Below are 17,536 nucleotides of genomic sequence, written 5' to 3' on the forward strand. Positions count from 1 at the left end.
CCATTTCTTTGAAGAATGTCATGGGTATACTTATAGGGATCGCATTGAATCTGTATAATGCTTTAGGGAGTATTGCCATTTTGACAACATTGATTCTCCCTATCCACGAGCAGGGTATATGTTTCCATTTCCTCATGTCCTCTTTGATTTCATGGAGTAGCGTTTTGTAGTTTTCTTTGTAAAGGTCTTTTACTTCCTTGGTTAAGCTGATTCCTAGGTACTTGATTTTCTGGGGCACGATTGTGAATGGGATTACTCTTTTCATGTCCCTTTCCTCTGCCTCATTGTTTGCATATATGAAGGCCATGGATTTTTGGGTATTGATTTTGTAGCCTGCAACTTTACTGTATAAGTCTATTGTTTCTAAGAGTTTCTTAGTAGAGGTTTTAGGCTTCTCTAGATATAGTATCATGTCATCTGCAAATAGTGAGAGTTTGATTTCTTCCTTTCCTATCTGGATGCCCTTAATCTCTTTTTCTTGTCTAATAGCTATTGCAAGTACTTCCAGTACTATATTGAAGAGGAGTGGTGAGAGTGGGCATCCTTGTCTTGTGCCCGATCTCAGAGGAAAGGCCCTTAGAGGATGTGGGGAGAAAGGGACCCTTCTTCACTGCTGGTGGGAATGCCGACTGGTTCAGCCCTTCTGGAAAACAATTTGGACGATTCTCAAAAAATTAGATATTGAATTCCCATTTGACCCAGCAATACCACTGCTGGGAATATATCCCAGAGAGGCAAAAAAGTACAATCGAAACAACATCTGCACATGTATGTTCATCGCAGCACTGTTTACAATAGCCAGAATCTGGAAAAAACCCAAATGCCCCAGAACGGATGACTGGTTGAGGAAACTTTGGTACATCTATACAATGGAATACTATGCAGCTGTTAGAAAAAAGGAGGTCAAGAATTTTGTAGTTAAGTGGATGGGCGTGAAAAGTTTCATGCTGAGTGAAATGAGTCAGAGAGAGAGAGAGACAGACATAGAAAGATTGCACTCATCTATGGTATATAGAATAACAGAGTGGGAGACTAACACCCAAGAACTGTAGAAATAAGTACCAGGAGGTTGACTCCATGGCTTCGAGGCTGGCCTCACGTTCCGGGGAAAGGTCAACTCAGAGAAGCGATCACCAACTACATTGTAAGTCGAAGGCCATGTGGGGGAAGGGAGTTGCGGGCTGAATGAGGGCTAGAGACTGAGCACAGCGGCCACTCAACACCTTTATTGCAAACCACAACAGCTAATTAGAGAGAGAGAACAGAAGGGAATGCCTTGCCACAGTGGCAGGGTGGGGTGGGGGGGAGATGGGATTGGGGAGGGTGGGAGGGACGCTGGGTTTACGGGTGGTGGAGAATGGGCACTGGTGAAGGGATGGGTTCCCGAACTTTGTATGAGGGAAGTATAAGCACAAAAGTGTATAAATCTGTAACTGTACCCTCACGGTGATTCTCTAATTAAAAATAAATAAATTTAAAATTAAAAAAAAAAAAAAGTGTATAAATCTGTAACTGTACCCTCACGGTGATTCTCTAATTAAATATAAATAAATTTAAAAAAAAAAAAAGAATTCTAAGAACAAGGAGTCTACACTACTGCTAATCAAGAAACATGATATGGACCAGTGCATTACAATATGAATAAATGACTATAAATACTGACCCTTTCCAAAAAATTAAGAGATGCTGGGAGCAAATAATTTACCTTTATTTTTATAGGTATCTAAAACACTTGTAACCTGATATGGATTTTAAGTGGATTATACAGCACTAATTCCTATTCATTTGTTTACTGGCCTGTTTGTTTTGGTTGTTGAATTGCCTGAGGTTTTTTTTTTAATATCCTTTATACATTAAACCTTCACTGATACATGACATGCAGGTATATTTTCCCACTACGTAGGCTGTCATCTTGTTATTTATTATTCTGATTATTTTGGTTTGGGGGCCCAAATCCAGCAGTGCTCAGAAGAGAAGTCTGGCAGTCCTTGGGGGACCATTGCAGCGATCAAACTGGAAATAGCTAAATGAAAGGTAAATGCCTAACTGACTGTAATATTTCTCTGGCCTGAAATCATTAACTGTGAAAATTATATATATCCCAATGTTTAATACAGCATTATTTATAATAGCTAAGATATGGGAAAGAACCTAAATGTTCACCACTGAGGGACTGGATACTAAGGTGTGGTATGTGTAGACAATGAAACACTATCGAGATATAATTTTTTTATGCCATTGGCAGCAAAATAGAAGCATATTAAAGGGGTTATTTGAAGTCACAAATATACTGAATGATTTATAGCTATGTATGCATATAAGGAAATAAAGCAGATCACTTGATAAAAATAAGTTAGTGGACATTTACAATGAAACTGCAATTAGAAGGGGCAAGGATACAGGGGATCTAATGCATGGTGGTCACTGTCACTGTCATCCCGTTGCTCATCAATCTGTTTAAGTGGGCACCAGTAACGTCGCTCATTATGAGACTTATTGTTACTGTTTTTGGCATATCCAATATGCACGGGTAGTTTGCCAGGCTCTGCCGTGCAGGCGTGATGCTTTCAGTAGCTTGCCAGGCTCTCCGACAGGGGCAAAGGAATCAAACACGGGTCCACCTCGTCAAAGACAAACGCCCTACTGCTGTGCTATGCATTGTGGTAAATATTTTATATTTTTATTACTTTTTGCCCCTTCTTCCTCTTCTTTTCACTTTTTCCCTTCCCTACCTCGTCCCGACCCTTATATATTTACTTTTCTATTAGTTGTTGTAGGGCCCCATCAGGCAGTGTTCAGGGGGCCAAGTGGTTTGGGGTACTGAACTCAGGGCCACACATATGCAAGGAATATTATTCTGTAATTTTGGGTCAAATCCCTAGCAAACACTTTATTTGGAAAAATTACAAAAAGAAATATGCTATGTGTTAATGGTACTTATATTCCTTAAAAAATGTGCATATGAAATCTGCTCTGTAACTAGTTGATTAAGACTATATTATGGAATCTATCTCTCAATCCATTCTGACACATTAGAGAGCAGAAATAGCTCCTCAAATGGTGAAAAACATAATGATCTAGCTTCTTAACTCTGTGAAATAGTATGATAGCCGGAACAAAGAAAAAGTAACTTCACTTTTTAATAACGTCTGAGAAATCTTCAAATATACACTGAATGAAATGTTATTCCTGTCCCATTTCTTTTTTGTTTTGGGAACATATCCAGTGATGTTCAGGGATCACACCTGGTGGTACTGGGGTGCACATATGGGGTGCTAGGTAGTGAACCTGGATCAGCCTCCTGCAAGATGGGTCCTTTACTCAACGAACCATGTCTCTGGTGACTCCTGTAGCTCCCTCCACGCCCCCAGCCCCCAATTTAGGCCACATTGGGAGGTGCTCAGGGCTTACACCTGACTCTGGGCTCAAGGATCACTCCTGACAGGATTCAGGGACCTTAAGGGTTGTGAACTTTGATCAGCTGCAGGCAAGGCAAATACCCTATTCACTGTACTATCTCTCCAGCCCCTGGACATTTATTTTAAAAAATCATGAAAGCATCAGTGGGCCACTGATATGCAGAATCATCTCTTTTTCTTTAAAAAGGTTACCACCAACCCAATAGAGAATTTAGGATGTAAAAATCTTAATTATAAAATTAATTTTTAGTGTAGTTTTTAAAAATGGACTAATTCTAATTCTTCAGTGAGCTAACTCTACTTTGAGGACAGTACTCAACAAAATTCTTAATCTTTCTTTCTTTCTTTTTTTTTTAGCCATAGCTGCCTGTCTTCATGGCTTATTCCTGGCTCTCTGCTCAAAGACCACAGAGGCAAGGCTCTGGAGACCAAAAAGAAGTATAGGGGATCAAACCTGGTTCAGTCATATGCAACGTTAGTGCTTTACCCATTGCACTACATCTCTGGACCTTGACAAATTTCTTAAATTGTAAAACTGTGATAAGAAAAAAGATGATAGAGACTTTCCATATTTAAAAATCATTAACTGGGGCTGGAGCAGTAGTATAGCGGGTAGGGCGTTTGCCTTGCACGTGGCCAACCCGGGTTTGATTCCCAGTATCCCATATGATCCTATAAGCACCACCAGGGGTGATTCCTGAGTGCAGAACCAGGAGTAACCCCTGTGCATTGCCAGGTGTGACCCAAAAAGGAAAAAAGAAAAAAAAAAATCATTAACTGCTGTGTAAGTCTCAGACATCAAAAGTGAAGAAGCAAATCTTTCCAATGAAAACAAGAGTTTCAGAAGTTAAATAGCTGGTTTTTGTTGTTGTTTTTAATTTTACTGAATCACCGTGAGATAGTTACAAGCTTTCATGTTTGGGTTACAATCTCACAATGATCAAACATCCATCCCTCCACCAGTGCACATTCCCCACCACCAATATTGCACGTATACCCCCCCTTTCCCACCATCCCCTGCCTCCATGGCAGACAATATTCCCCACACTCTCTCTCTGTACTTCTGAGCATTATGGCTTGCAAGGCAAACACTGTGAGGCCATCATGTTTGGTCCGTTATGTACTTTCGGCACACATCTCCCATCCCGTCTAATTCCTCCAGCCATCATTTCTTAGTGATCCCTTCTCTATTCCATCTGCCTTCTCCCCTCAGCTCATGAAGCAGGCTTCTGGCTATGGGGCAATCCTCCTGGCCCTTATATCTACTGTCCTTGGCTGTCAGCCTCATGTGATGTTATTCCATACTCCACAAATGAGTGCAATCCTTCTATGTCTGTCCCTCTCTTTCTGACTCATTTCACTTAGCATGATACTCTCCATGTCTATCCATTTATAAGCAGATTTCATGACCTCATCTCTCCTAACAGCTGCATAGTATTCCTTTGTGTAGATGTACCAAAGTTTCTTTAACCAATCATCTCTTTTAAGGCACTTGGGTAGTTTCCAGATTTTGGCTACTGTGAACAGTGCTTTAATGAACATATAGGTACAGATGTCATTTCTACTGTGCTGTTTTGTATCCTGGGGATATATTCCCAGAAGTGGTACTGCAAGGCCATATAGGAGCTCAATTTCTAATTTTTGAACGACTGTCCATATTGTTTTCCAGAAAGGCTGGACCAGTCGACATTCCCACCAACAGTGAAAGAGCGTCCCTTTCTCCCTACACCCATGCCAACACTGGCTGCTTTTGTTATTTTGAACGTGTGCCAGTCTCTGTGGTGTAAGATGATATCTCATTGTTGTTTTGATTTGCATCTCCCTGATACTAGCGATGTGGAACATTTTTTCATGTGCCTTTTAGCCATATGTATTTCTGAGGAAACTTCTGTTCATTTCTTCTCCCCATTTTTTGATGGGGTTGGAGGTGTTTTTCTTGTACAATTCTACTAGTGTCTTGTATATCCTGAATATTAATCCCTTATCATATGGGTATTAGGTAAATATTCTTTCCCATTCTGTGGGATCTTTCTGTGGTGTAAGATGAAGTGCAGAAGCTCCTTATTTTGATGTAGTCCCATTTGTTTATGTTTGTTTCCACTTACATGGTCAGTGCTGTTTCACCCTTAAAGATGCTTTTAGCTTCAATGTCATGGAGAGTTCTGCCTACATTTTCCTCTATGTACCTTATAGATTCATGTCTGATATTGAGGTCTTTAATCCCCTTTGATCTGACTTTTGTGACTGGCATTAGACAGAGGTTGGAGTTCATTCTTTTGCAGGTAGCTATCCAGTTTTCCCAGCACCACTTGTTGAAGAGGCTTTCCTTGTTCCACTTCACATTTCTTGCTCCTTTGTCAAAGATTTAAAAGACCATGTATTTGGGGGTCTGTGACAGGATATTGAACTGTTCCATTGGTCTGCAGGTCTGTTTCTAGCCCAATACCATGCTGTTTTAATTACTACTGCTTTGTAGTAGAGTTTGAAGTTGAGGAAGGTGATGCCACCTATCTTCTTTTTTTTTTTTTTTTTTTGCTTTTTGGGTCACACCTGGCGATGCACAGGGGTTACTCCTGGCTCTGCACTCAGGAATTTCCCCTGGCCGTGCTCAGGGGACCATATGGGATGCTGGGATTCGAACCCGGGTCGGCCGCGTGCAAGGCAAACGCCCTACCCACTGTGCTATCGCTCCAGCCCCTATCTTCTTTTTCTTAAGGATTGCTTTAGCTATTTGTGGGGGTTTATTGTTCCAAATGAATTTCAGGAGTGTTTTGTCTATTTCTCTGAAAAATGTCATGGGTATCCGGACAGGGACTGCATTAAATTTGTATAGTGCTTTGGGCAGTATTGCCACTTTGATAATGTTAATTCTCCCTATCCATGAGCAGTGGATGTGTCTCCATTTCCTAGTGTCCTCCTTTATTTCTTGAAGTAGTGTTTTGTAATTTTCCTCGTATAGGTCCTTCACCTCTTTGGTTAAACTGATTCCAAGGTACTTGATTTTCTGAGGCACTATTATGAACGGGATTATGTTTTTAATGTCTCTTTCTTCTCTTTATTTGTATATAAGAAAGCCATGAACTTTTGGGTGTTGATTTTGTAGCCTGCCATTTTACTATATCGGCCTATTGTTTCTAGGAGCTTTTCTGTAGAGTCTTTAGGACTTTCTAAGTATAATATCGTATCATATCGTCTGCAAATAGTGATAGCTTGACCTCTTCCTTTCCTATCTGTATGCCCTTGATATCTTTTTCTTGTCTAACTGCTATGGCCAGGACTTCCAGTACTATATTGAATAGGAATGGCGGAAGCGGACAACCTTGTCTTGTGCCTGATCTTAGAAGGAAGGTTCTTCCCCATTGAGAATGATACTTGTCATGGGCTTGTGGCAGATGGCTTTGACTACATTGAGGAAAGTTCCTTCAATGCCTATTTTGCTGAGAGTTTTCATCATAAAAGCTTACTGTTTTTATAGTTTAAGAAGTTTTAGGAAAGTCACACATTCCTAAATTACACACATTAGTAAGGATGAGGCAATGAAAGTATTCATTTTAGTGTTGTTTTATATATAGTAAAGGTTCACAATAAGATAAAAATATCAACAATGAGATTATAAACTGAACATTTTTTTTTCTTTTTGGGTCACACCTGGCTCTGCACAGGGGTTACTCCTGGCTCTGCACTCAGGAATTATCCCTGGCGGTGCTCAGGAGACCATATGGGATGCTGGGAATCGAACCCGGGTCGGCCGCGCGCAAGGCAAACGCCCTACCCGCTGTGCTATCGCTCCAGCCCCCTGAACATTTCTTTAAGTCATAACATCATTAGGGTTTAAAAAAAATATTTTGAGGGGGGCTGGAGCGATAGCACAGCAGGCGTTTTGCCAGCATCCCATATGGTCCCCTGAGCACCGCCAGGGAGTAATTCCTGAGTGACCCAGAAAGCAAAAAAATAAATAAATAAATTTTAAAAATTTGGGGGGGGGGGGTTTCTGGGTCAGATGTGGCAATGCTAAGGCTCACTCATGGCTCTGAGCTTAGAGATCACTCTGTTTAATTTCCTGCACTCAAATTCCTTTGTTAGGAATAACTGCACAGACACTATGGAGCCATTAGAAAATTACATTTATTAATTTATGTGGGGAGGGGATCAGGAGGAGGGTCACACTCAGTAGTGCTCAAGGTTTACTTCTGGCTCTACGCTCACTCTTGCCAGGGTTCAAAGGACTGACTACATAGGTGTGCTGGGTATTAAAGCCTGACCGAGTATAAGCATCCAACTCACTGTACTATCACTCTTGCCCTAAAATAAAATTTTAAGACTCAACAGAAACTTTTTTTTCCTCTTCTGATTCCTAAAGGATTATGACACAAAACTGCTTGAAAACAAAACTAGTGGAAAAAAACTTTACAAAGATAGAATATAAAAAAATCTAAGTAGACATTATATTAAAAACTAATTAGGTACTTGACCTACAAGCATGGAATTATATTAGCACTTAAAACTTTAAGATCAACAATGGAGAATTTGAGGGCTGGAGAGATAGTACCAGGTTAGGTCACTTGCCTTGCACATGGCGAACCCAGATTGGATCCCTGACATCCCATGTGGTTCCCTGAGCACTGCCAGGAGTATTCCTGAGTATAGAGCTAGGAGTAACCTCTAAGCATTGCCGGGTGTGGCCCAAAACCTAAAAGAACCCCAATAATTTCCTGTTTGTGTGAACAAAGATAAAACAGAAAGAAAAAATGATCAAAATCTGTTTTCAATGCTGAGGTCTGTGTGCCCCATGTAGTTAAAGTCACTTCCTTCAGGTTTTTATTAAGAAAAACATTTTTCAGGAAGTCTAATTTGATGTTTAATTATCTAGTTTTCCCTACACTGCCTGGGAATTCTGAATTACCAATTTAGTCTTCACCAATGTCATTTTTCCTTTTCACTTTGAGCAAAAAAGATTCAATTCTTTCCGATCTAAGGAAAGTTCATCTGAGAAGAGACAATGGAACAGTGGTGGAGAGTTACAGATAAATATTGGCAACTATTGTCACTGTCACTGTCATTCCGTTGCTCATCGATTTGTTCGAGCGGGCACCAGTAACGTTTCTTATTGAGAGACTTATTGTTACTGTTTTTGGCATAAGCAACATGCACAGGAAGCTTGCCAGGCTCTGTTGCACGGGCCCGATATCTCGGTAGCTTGTCAGGCTCTCCAAGGAATCGAACTCGGGTCGGCCACGTGAAAGGCGAAAGCCCAACCGCTGTGCTATTGCTCCAGCAATAAAAATAGGGGAACAATATTTGCACTGCTAAAATTTGTATCTAAAGCTAAATAATATACTTATATTTTGTTAGAATGTTGATTTATAATCATGCATACAAGTGTTGATTTATAATCACGCATACATAAACCTAATATATAATGTAATGCAATGCTACTTCAGTAAAATTATTAAAGAAAATAATTTGTTTCTATCATAATCATTTTTGTGAGGGACTACATCTGATGTACCCAGGGCTTACTCCTAGCAGTACTCAGGACCATAATGGGTGTTGTGCATCAAACTTGGGTCTGCTATGTGCAAAACAAGTGCCTTACCCGTACTACCCTTCCTGCCTCTATTATAATCTTAATGAGCAAGTCAACTGGACATATTCTGGGTTTGTCAAATCCACATTTAATCAGAATTCTATTATTCTGTTTCATAAAAGATTAATATAACAGTTATGTCTTTACTTCCATGATACGCAAACAGTATCCTATGGTAATTAATAAAGAACTGGAACATTATCACTTACATCATCACTCTGCTGAGCTTCTTGCATTACAAATTCTCGAACCATGGATGGACTAAATTCTACTAGATAAGAAAATATATCTGTAGCAGCTGATCTGACTTGCAAATCATCCATGCCCTGGTAAAAGGGAAAAGTAAGTTAGAAACTTAATAAAAGTTATCCTCACAATCCTCTTTCGTCCCCAAGTCTAAAGAGTTAATTCTAAACTTCCGAATTTAGACATTGTACTAGAAACAAAATCTAAAACTCTCTAGCCCCATATTTCCTTTCTTTTCACAAATATTAAAAACGTATGTAGCGAATTTCTACCAGTTTTCATGACCACAAAGAAAAATAATCACAAATTAAATATAAAAATCATGGGGCTGGGGAGATAGTACAGGGGTTAAGACAATTGCCTTGCAACCTGCCAAGCCCAATTGAAACCCCAGAGATATATAAGATCCCTTAAGAACTGCCTGTGATCACTCCAGTGCGATCAAGAAGTAATCTTTTACACCACTGGATATGGCCCCCAAAGCCCTAAGAACATTAAAAACAAAAACAACAAGAATAACCAAGGGTCAAAGAGATAGTAGAGGGTTAAGGGGCTTGCATTACATGTGGTCAATCCAGTATCAGCCAGGCGTAAGAACAAGCAGGCGTGGCCTCAAAGAAACAAACAAAAAAGAGAGGCTGGAGCAATAGCACAACGGGTAGGGCATTTGCCTTGCACGAGGCCGACCTGGGTTTGATTCCCAACATCCCATATGGTCCCTTGAGCACCGCCAGGGGTGATTCCTGAGTGCAGAGCCAGGAATAACCCCTGTGCATCGCTGGGTGTGACCCAAAAAGGAAAAAAAAAAAAGAAAAAAAAAACGAACAAACAAAAAAGAATCTTTTAATAAGATAGACGCTAAAGGGACGAGCAAAAAAAAAAAAATCATTCTATGTTAAACTCTTTTTTTGATTTGGGAAAGTATTTTTTTCTCACAAAAGTTATATGTGTTAACGTATTTGAAAAGAATACCCAGTTTTTAAATAAAATAAACACCAATAAGGCTGAAAGCTTAAGAAGCATTTTATCTACTTCAGGAAGGTACCTTCTATTTCTAGTTTACTAAGACTTTTTAACAGGCATGAACGGCATGATGGTTGAATTTTTTTTTTTTTGGCATTAAAGGACATCTTTTATTTATGTATGTATTGGGTGTATTTATTTATTTGTTTTTCTTTTTTTTTTATTAGTTTATTTTTAATTAGAGAGTCATCGTGAGGGTACAGTTACAGATCCATACATCTTTGTGCTCATGTTTCCCTCATACAAAGTTCGATAACCCATCCCTTCACCAGTGCCCATTCTCCACCACCAATAAACCCAACATCCCTCCCCCCCTCCCCAGTCCCGTCTCCCCCCACCCCACCCTGCCACTATGGCAGGGAATTCCCTTTTGTTCTCTCTCTCTGATTAGGTGTTGTGGTTTGCAATAAAGGTGTTGAGTGGCCATTGTGTTCAGTCTCTAGTCTGTATTCAGCCCGCATCACCCTTCCCCCACATGACCTCCAGATGGTTGAATTTTTTCAAATACCTTTTCTGGATGTATTGTGATCATAATTTTCCTTTTGTGCTTATTTATATGGTGAATTAAATTCATTGCTCCTCTAGCATTAAAGCAACCTTATATTACAGTCATCAATCTTTTTGTGTGTTTCTGATGCAATTTATTTAAATTTTGCTTTGAACTTAAAACAAAACGAACAAAAATGGATAAAATTCATCTAACAAAGTCTGAGAACCTCTGTTCTATTTAATTAAGAGAACGTTATCTTCCTTGATCCAATCTGCCCTCACCCACTGATCTAAAAAGAGAAAGCTATTTTATTAATTTCTATAAAGCTTACTTGATATTGTTACAAGAAGATTTAATACTTGTGTTTTGAAGCCAAACCCAGCAGTGCTCAGGCTTACTACTGGCTCTATGTTCAGGGATCACTTATGGTGGGAACGTGGGAACTATATGGGGTGCCGGGAATCAAATCTGGATTGGCCTTTACCCACTGTACTATCTGGCCCCATACAGTAGTATTCTCAAGAAATTATATGGGACAGCCCAAATATATTAAATTCGTGTTTTCTATATGGGAGGCCCAGTTCAATTTGGGTTGCAGTACATGGTAACCTAAGCAGCACACCAGGAATGAACCTGACTACTGCCAAGTGAGGGCCCCAACTCATGACCCAACCCCACCAAACCAAACAAACAAAAACAAAAAAACCTATGTGGCCTGCGGATGTAGCTCAAGTTTTGCATGCCCTCACTACCTCCCAGCCCTGCACTTCCGGACATGACTCTGAATCCCCAGCACCAACTGGAGTGGCACCAACAATAAAAAGTATGATTTTAATTCATTTGACATCATTATCTGCAAATAACTGTATTACTATTAACAAATTTAACCAAAATCTGAAGACTGAACATATTCTTGTAATAATTTACTTTCATATGAATTATAATCTAAACTCTAAAATTCAATGTGCACTACTATTACTTTCCCATTCATAACTCTATTATAGGGGGCCAAAAAAAAGAGTACAGTGGACACTTACCAACTTAACCACATTGTGGCTTTGCACACAGTCGACCTAGATTACATCCCTGGCATCCCAAGCACTGTCAGGAGTGATTCCCGGGTGCAGTGTTAGGAGTAACCCCTGAGCACTGCTGGGTGTGGGACAAAACCAAACCAAATCACAAAACCACAATCCACATATCTATTATAAATTCATTATTTCAAAAATAAGGAAAGTTAGTATATAATTACCATCACAATTTCAAGAGCAGGAAGAATCCCCAGCTTTGCCAAAGTTTTGAAAAATGCATCCCTATTTTGAGGTTGTAGTGTCTGAGAAAATGCACAAAATTCCTTGAAGAAATTAACCTGCAATATTAGAAAGTATAGTAAGAATTTGATATACAGAAGTAAACTTGGGACATAGTATAATGAGATCTGCCAGTGTCAAAATCACCTTTTCAAGAATCTTAACCTTTTCAAAGGTACTCTGGGTTTTCAAGATTTATAATTAAAGAGTTTATTAAAGAGTGTATTCATGAAATCAAACCCTACTTTATTTCTCTACCATTGAACATTATAATATACATGTTCAATGTATATATACTGTTCAATGTATATATACTGTTCAATGTATATATACTGTTCAATGTATATAATAATTATAATACATTATAACGTGTATAATATACATGTTAAGGGGCTGGAGTAATAGTACAGCGCGCAGGATGTTTGCTTTGCATGTGGCTGACCCAGGTTTGATTCCCAGCATCCCATATGGTCTCCTAAGCACCGCCAGGAGTAATTACTGAGTGCAGAGCCAAGAGTAACCCCTGAGTATCACAGGGTGAAACCCAAAAGGAAAAAATTAAAATTATACGTGTATATACACACACATTAAATTTGCAGTCTGAGTGCCAATTTCTCTCTTCCACCTTTAGTCGCCCATCCTCAACTTAATAGTTAAGGTACAAAAATGGTATGTTAAGGCATTGCTTTAAGAACTCACAGTATCATAAAAACCATGCTATAATAAACAGGGGAGAGGGAATAGGTGCTAGACATTACAGCAGGCATTTGACTTCCAAGTGACCAATCTCAGTTCGATCCCTGGCACCTAACATAGTCCTCTGAGCCCCACCAGAAGTGATACCTGAGTCCAAAGCCAAGAGTAAGCTGAGCACAACCAGGTGTGGTCACAAAAAAAAAAAAATACAAAGAACAATTTATAGTGCTTCTATAAACCACAAAAATCTGAGTTTGTAGTTCTAATATAAAGCACATGTCTAAATTTGGAATTTGTAAGGTAGACAGGAGTATTTTCAAGTATCTGTAAAACATAAAACATGTCGCAGAGGGGCTGGAGTGATAGCACAGCGGGTAGGGCATTTGCCTTGCACACCGCCGACCCAGGCTGGATTCCCAGCATCCCATACGGTCCCCTGAACACCGCCAGGATAATTCCTGAGTGCAGAGCCAGGAGTGACCCCTGTACATCGCCAGATGTGACCCAAAAAGGAAAATAAAAAAACAAAAAACATGCCACAGAGATATCTTTGGATCCTGTGTCAGGCTATCTTAGCTGAGGCAAGAAGGGGGGTGGGGGGTGGGGCCAGTTTTGGATGAGTTCCACCACCCAGCCCAACAAAGCCCTGGCAGCCAAAAACCTCCACAACTCAGCATTGCCACACTCATGGCTGATCTCCACAGGCTCAGACCAGCCTCATCCATGAGTGAGTCTAAGGGATAACCCAGGTGTGCAGGTTTTGTGACCAAAATCTCCAGGCTCACACTGAGTCAGAAATGGGCACCCTTCTGCCAACTCCCTGTGCTTCCTTGTGCCTGGCAGTCACACCCATAAACTACCTCTGGTGCCATATAAGCTCATTAATGGCATGATCCAGAGACTCATAAATAAACCTCGGAAGAGAGCAACAATCTGCAGAGATGCCTCTAGACTCCAAAGTCACCGTCCAGTTAAGAATTAAATTCTAGGGCCGGAGCGATAGCACAGCGGGTAGGGCGTTCGCCTTGCATGCGGCCGACCCAGGTTCAATCCCCGGCATCCCATATGGTCCCCCAAGCACCGCCAGGAGTAATTCCTGAGTGCAAAGCCAGGAGTAACCCCTGAGCATCGCTGGGTGTGACCCAAAAAGCAAAAAAAAAAAAAAAAAAAAAAGAATTAAATTCTAGCTGTATCATCCTATTTGTAATCTTAGAATTCCTGGAGCAACATCTCATACTCTGTGCCCTTGATGCACCAAGAATAGCACACCACATTTGATGGGGTATAAAGTAGAAGGCAACCAATCTCAGTTTAAAAGATTTATATGTTAGCACACAAGGATCATCCTTTAACAACATGTTAGTAATCCCTTTTACAAGGGCTTAATGGCTCCAAGGTGAGATACAAGAAATCTTCACACACTTTCCTATAAGGAAACTTTTTTTTTAGATCATTTTTAGCAGATTACTGTAACAAGCAATACAAAATAAATTATTTAGATCCTGCTTTGGGGCAGGCTTTGGGTGCCAGGGTGGAAAATTTCTAAATATGGAGGTGGGAACATGTAATGGTGGTGTGAATGGTGTTAGAATATTGAATGTAATAATTGTGAAAAACTTTATAAAAATAAATTTAAATTAAAAAATGTTATCTGCAGAACATTAAAAATATGAATTATAGGGGCTGGAGAGATAAAACATTGGGTAGGGAACTTAGTTCAATCCCCTGTATACCATATGGTCCAGAGAACCATCAGGAATAATTCCTGAGTGCAGAGTCATGAGTAAACCTAAGTATGGCTGGGTGTGTGTCCCTCACCCCCAAAACTAAATTATAAAACTCTGAGGATAAGCATTTTGTAGTTCAATTTAAATACATATTTTTATACTGATTATAAGACATTGTCTTGTTAACAAAGCTGTGTATGCCAAAGATTAAATACTCAGAAAGGGCTGAATTTTAAGAAACTCACCAATTCACGCCGTTTATCATCGTCTGTTGCCTCATCTGTTAATTGTGCAAAAACTTCAGACAAAAACTTCTCATCTTCCTAAATAAGAAATATTATGAAATATTAATGAAAGTATATACATTTGCTTATAATTCCCACAAAATAAAAGTAGCTGATAACCCAAGTTTCATCATGAAATATGAGTAGGACTATAGAGACGGTAAAGGAGCTGAAGTACGTGACTTGTATGCAGTAGACCCAGGTTCAATCTCAAGCACCATAGTGTCCCCAAGAACTGCAAGGTGCAGTGCGGGAGGTCTCCATGCACCAGGGTGTGTCTCTGGAGGTTACTGAGCACCACCAGGGTGGCCCAGGTAAACTCCACACAGTGCCCGAGCAGCACCATATCCTCAGACTTTTGTATCAAGTCAACGACCCGGTTGCCCGGTTGGCTAAGAACCATTGGGAGGGGACTCTAGGGCTTTTCTGAGAATTGCTTGGGAAAATACCAACCCCATCCCAAATTCATGCTACAATTTTCAAAACCTGACTACAGAATTCAATCTGAGTTACACATAAGTTTGAAGATCTTACTATAAGTCCATACAAGATTTTAAAAATATGGCACAGGGACCTGAGAGGTAGGTACAGTGGATAGGGCACTTGCTTGCATGCGGTTGAACTGGGTTCAATCCCTGGCATCCCATATGATCCCCTGAGCCTGCCAGTAGTAATTCCTGAGTGCAGAGCCAGGAGTAACTCCTGACCACCACTAAACACAGCCCCAAACTAAACTACTAAGGAAAAAATGTAAAATATATGACATGGAACAACAAGCAGTAAGGGAGATTAAAATGTCAGCAGTATTTTAAAGCTTTTAAAACAGAAGAAAAGGGGCAGGAGCAATAGTATAGCAGGTAGGGCATTTGCCTTGCATGTGGCTGACCTGGATTGAATCCCCAGCATTCCATATGGTCCCCTAAGCACCACCAGGAATAATTTCTGAATGCAGAGTAAGGAGAGACCCCTGAGCATCACCAGATGTGACCCACAAAGCCCCCTCCCCCCCAAAAAAATTTTTTTAAATCAAAGAAGCACAAGAAGAAATGGTATCAAATAATCTACAGCCCTTTGGAGTACACTGTTACATGTTCCCACATTTGCCAAGGAAAAAAAATAAACAATAAAACACAATAATCATTACTGTCCATGACTGTTAGTACCAAACACTGTTAAAAACTACAAATAGGGGCCAGAGCAAAAGCACAGTGGAGAGGGCATTTGCCTTGCACACAGCCAACCTGGGTTCAGTCCCTGGCATCCCATATGGTCCCCTGAGCACCACCAGAAGTGATTCTGAGTGCAGAGTCAGGAATAATACCTGAGCATCACCGGGTGTGACCCAAAAGCAAATTAATTAATTAATTAATACAACAAATAGGAGCTAGAATGATAGTACATCAGGTAGGGTGTTTTCCTTGTACACAGCCAACCAGGGTTCAATCTCTGGAATCCCATATCATCCAACATTGCCTGGAATAGTACCTGAGTGTAGAACCAGGAGTAAACCTGAGCACAGATGGGTATTACTCTCCTCCCCCCACACACAAATATATCAAGTATGTACCATATATTTATTTTCATATACACATATATATGTATGTATATAGTTTTTGAAACTTCTGGGCCACAATTCAGAATTCTCAGAGGGAGAAGTTAAAACTTCTTGTTTTGAAAAGGGCCTTAACTTATAGCTGCCAATGTGGAAATAACCTAATTTTATTGGTATTTAGGAATTTGTAAAACATTTCAAACTGGGGATCAGCTAAAATTTTAGGTTTACTAAAATCTTATGTACCTATTATACTTAAGAAAATTTCAATATGTGGGACAGGAAGAATAATGAAGTGGCTTACAGTATCTGCCTTCAAGCATACGGTTACAAGTTCAAACAACTGGTGTTACATGAGCTGAGTGTGATCCTGGCAGTCTGGTTCTGAGTCCTTTAAGCCTGCAATCCTGCTATCTGCCTACAAACCCCAGCACTGCAAATATTTTCTGGCTGCACCTTGGTGAGATGTGTATAACAAAAAAAGATTAACGCAAGCACAGCAATTTAAAACAAACAAAAAAGATGTGTAAGTGCTTGGCAAGAAGTCCAAGACGTGTCAAGATCTGATAAGTAATACATTTGTGACACTACTATAGGACCTGCCAAGTGTGACCCACAGCAAGCATGTGTTCATGTACTAAGAGAATGCAAACCTCACTGAGCACGTGGCACTGTGTGACCCCTGGAGAGCACTATAGCTAAAAGATGTGCAACTGAGGCTGGAGTGATAAGGATTAAGGCTTTTGCCTTGCATAAGGCTGACACAGGTTCAATCACTGGCACCATATGGTCCCTAAGTACAACCAAGTTTGATATAGTCACCCCATCCTCTCATCCACAAAAATGTGTGACCGCCACAGCCAGGTGTAGCTGTGTGCAATTCCCTACACACAGCAAAACAACAAAGAAAAAGGAGAAAGAGGAAGGAATAAAAAGAAGGGGTGGGGGGATGGCTTAAAGGTCTGGAATGCATGACCTGCATGCACTTGAAATCCCTTACTACATGGTCCCCAAGAAATGCCGGAAGCCACTCTGAGCATTATACCAGAAGTAAATCCCAAGTACTGCGATGTGGGCTCTAACAGACAGAAAGAATCCTGGGGCAGAGCAATAGGACAGCAGGTAAAGTATAAGACCATCCATGCAACCAACCAGGTTACCTCTCCCACACCCCCTATGGTCCCTCAAGCCCTGCCAAAAAA

The 17,536-nt window shown here is 40.3% G+C and overlaps 1 protein-coding gene across 2 annotated transcripts in view; it reads right to left on the reverse strand.

Moving 5' to 3' along the window:
* Positions 1 to 17,536, reverse strand: part of PPP4R3B (protein phosphatase 4 regulatory subunit 3B) — a 64,376-nt gene that overhangs the window by 23,238 nt on the left and 23,602 nt on the right. For both annotated transcript variants that reach the window (XM_055122941.1, XM_004609207.2), the window contains exons 5-7: positions 14,744 to 14,821; positions 12,018 to 12,134; positions 9,216 to 9,332 (exon numbers count right to left, since the gene is read on the reverse strand). In XM_055122941.1, coding sequence (XP_054978916.1) covers positions 9,216 to 9,332; positions 12,018 to 12,134; positions 14,744 to 14,821 — 312 coding nt within the window. The remainder of the gene's footprint in view (positions 1 to 9,215; positions 9,333 to 12,017; positions 12,135 to 14,743; positions 14,822 to 17,536) is intronic.

The sequence above is a fragment of the Sorex araneus genome, chromosome X (assembly GCF_027595985.1).
Source record: "Sorex araneus isolate mSorAra2 chromosome X, mSorAra2.pri, whole genome shotgun sequence".
In the NCBI taxonomy this organism is placed as follows: domain Eukaryota; kingdom Metazoa; phylum Chordata; class Mammalia; order Eulipotyphla; family Soricidae; genus Sorex; species Sorex araneus.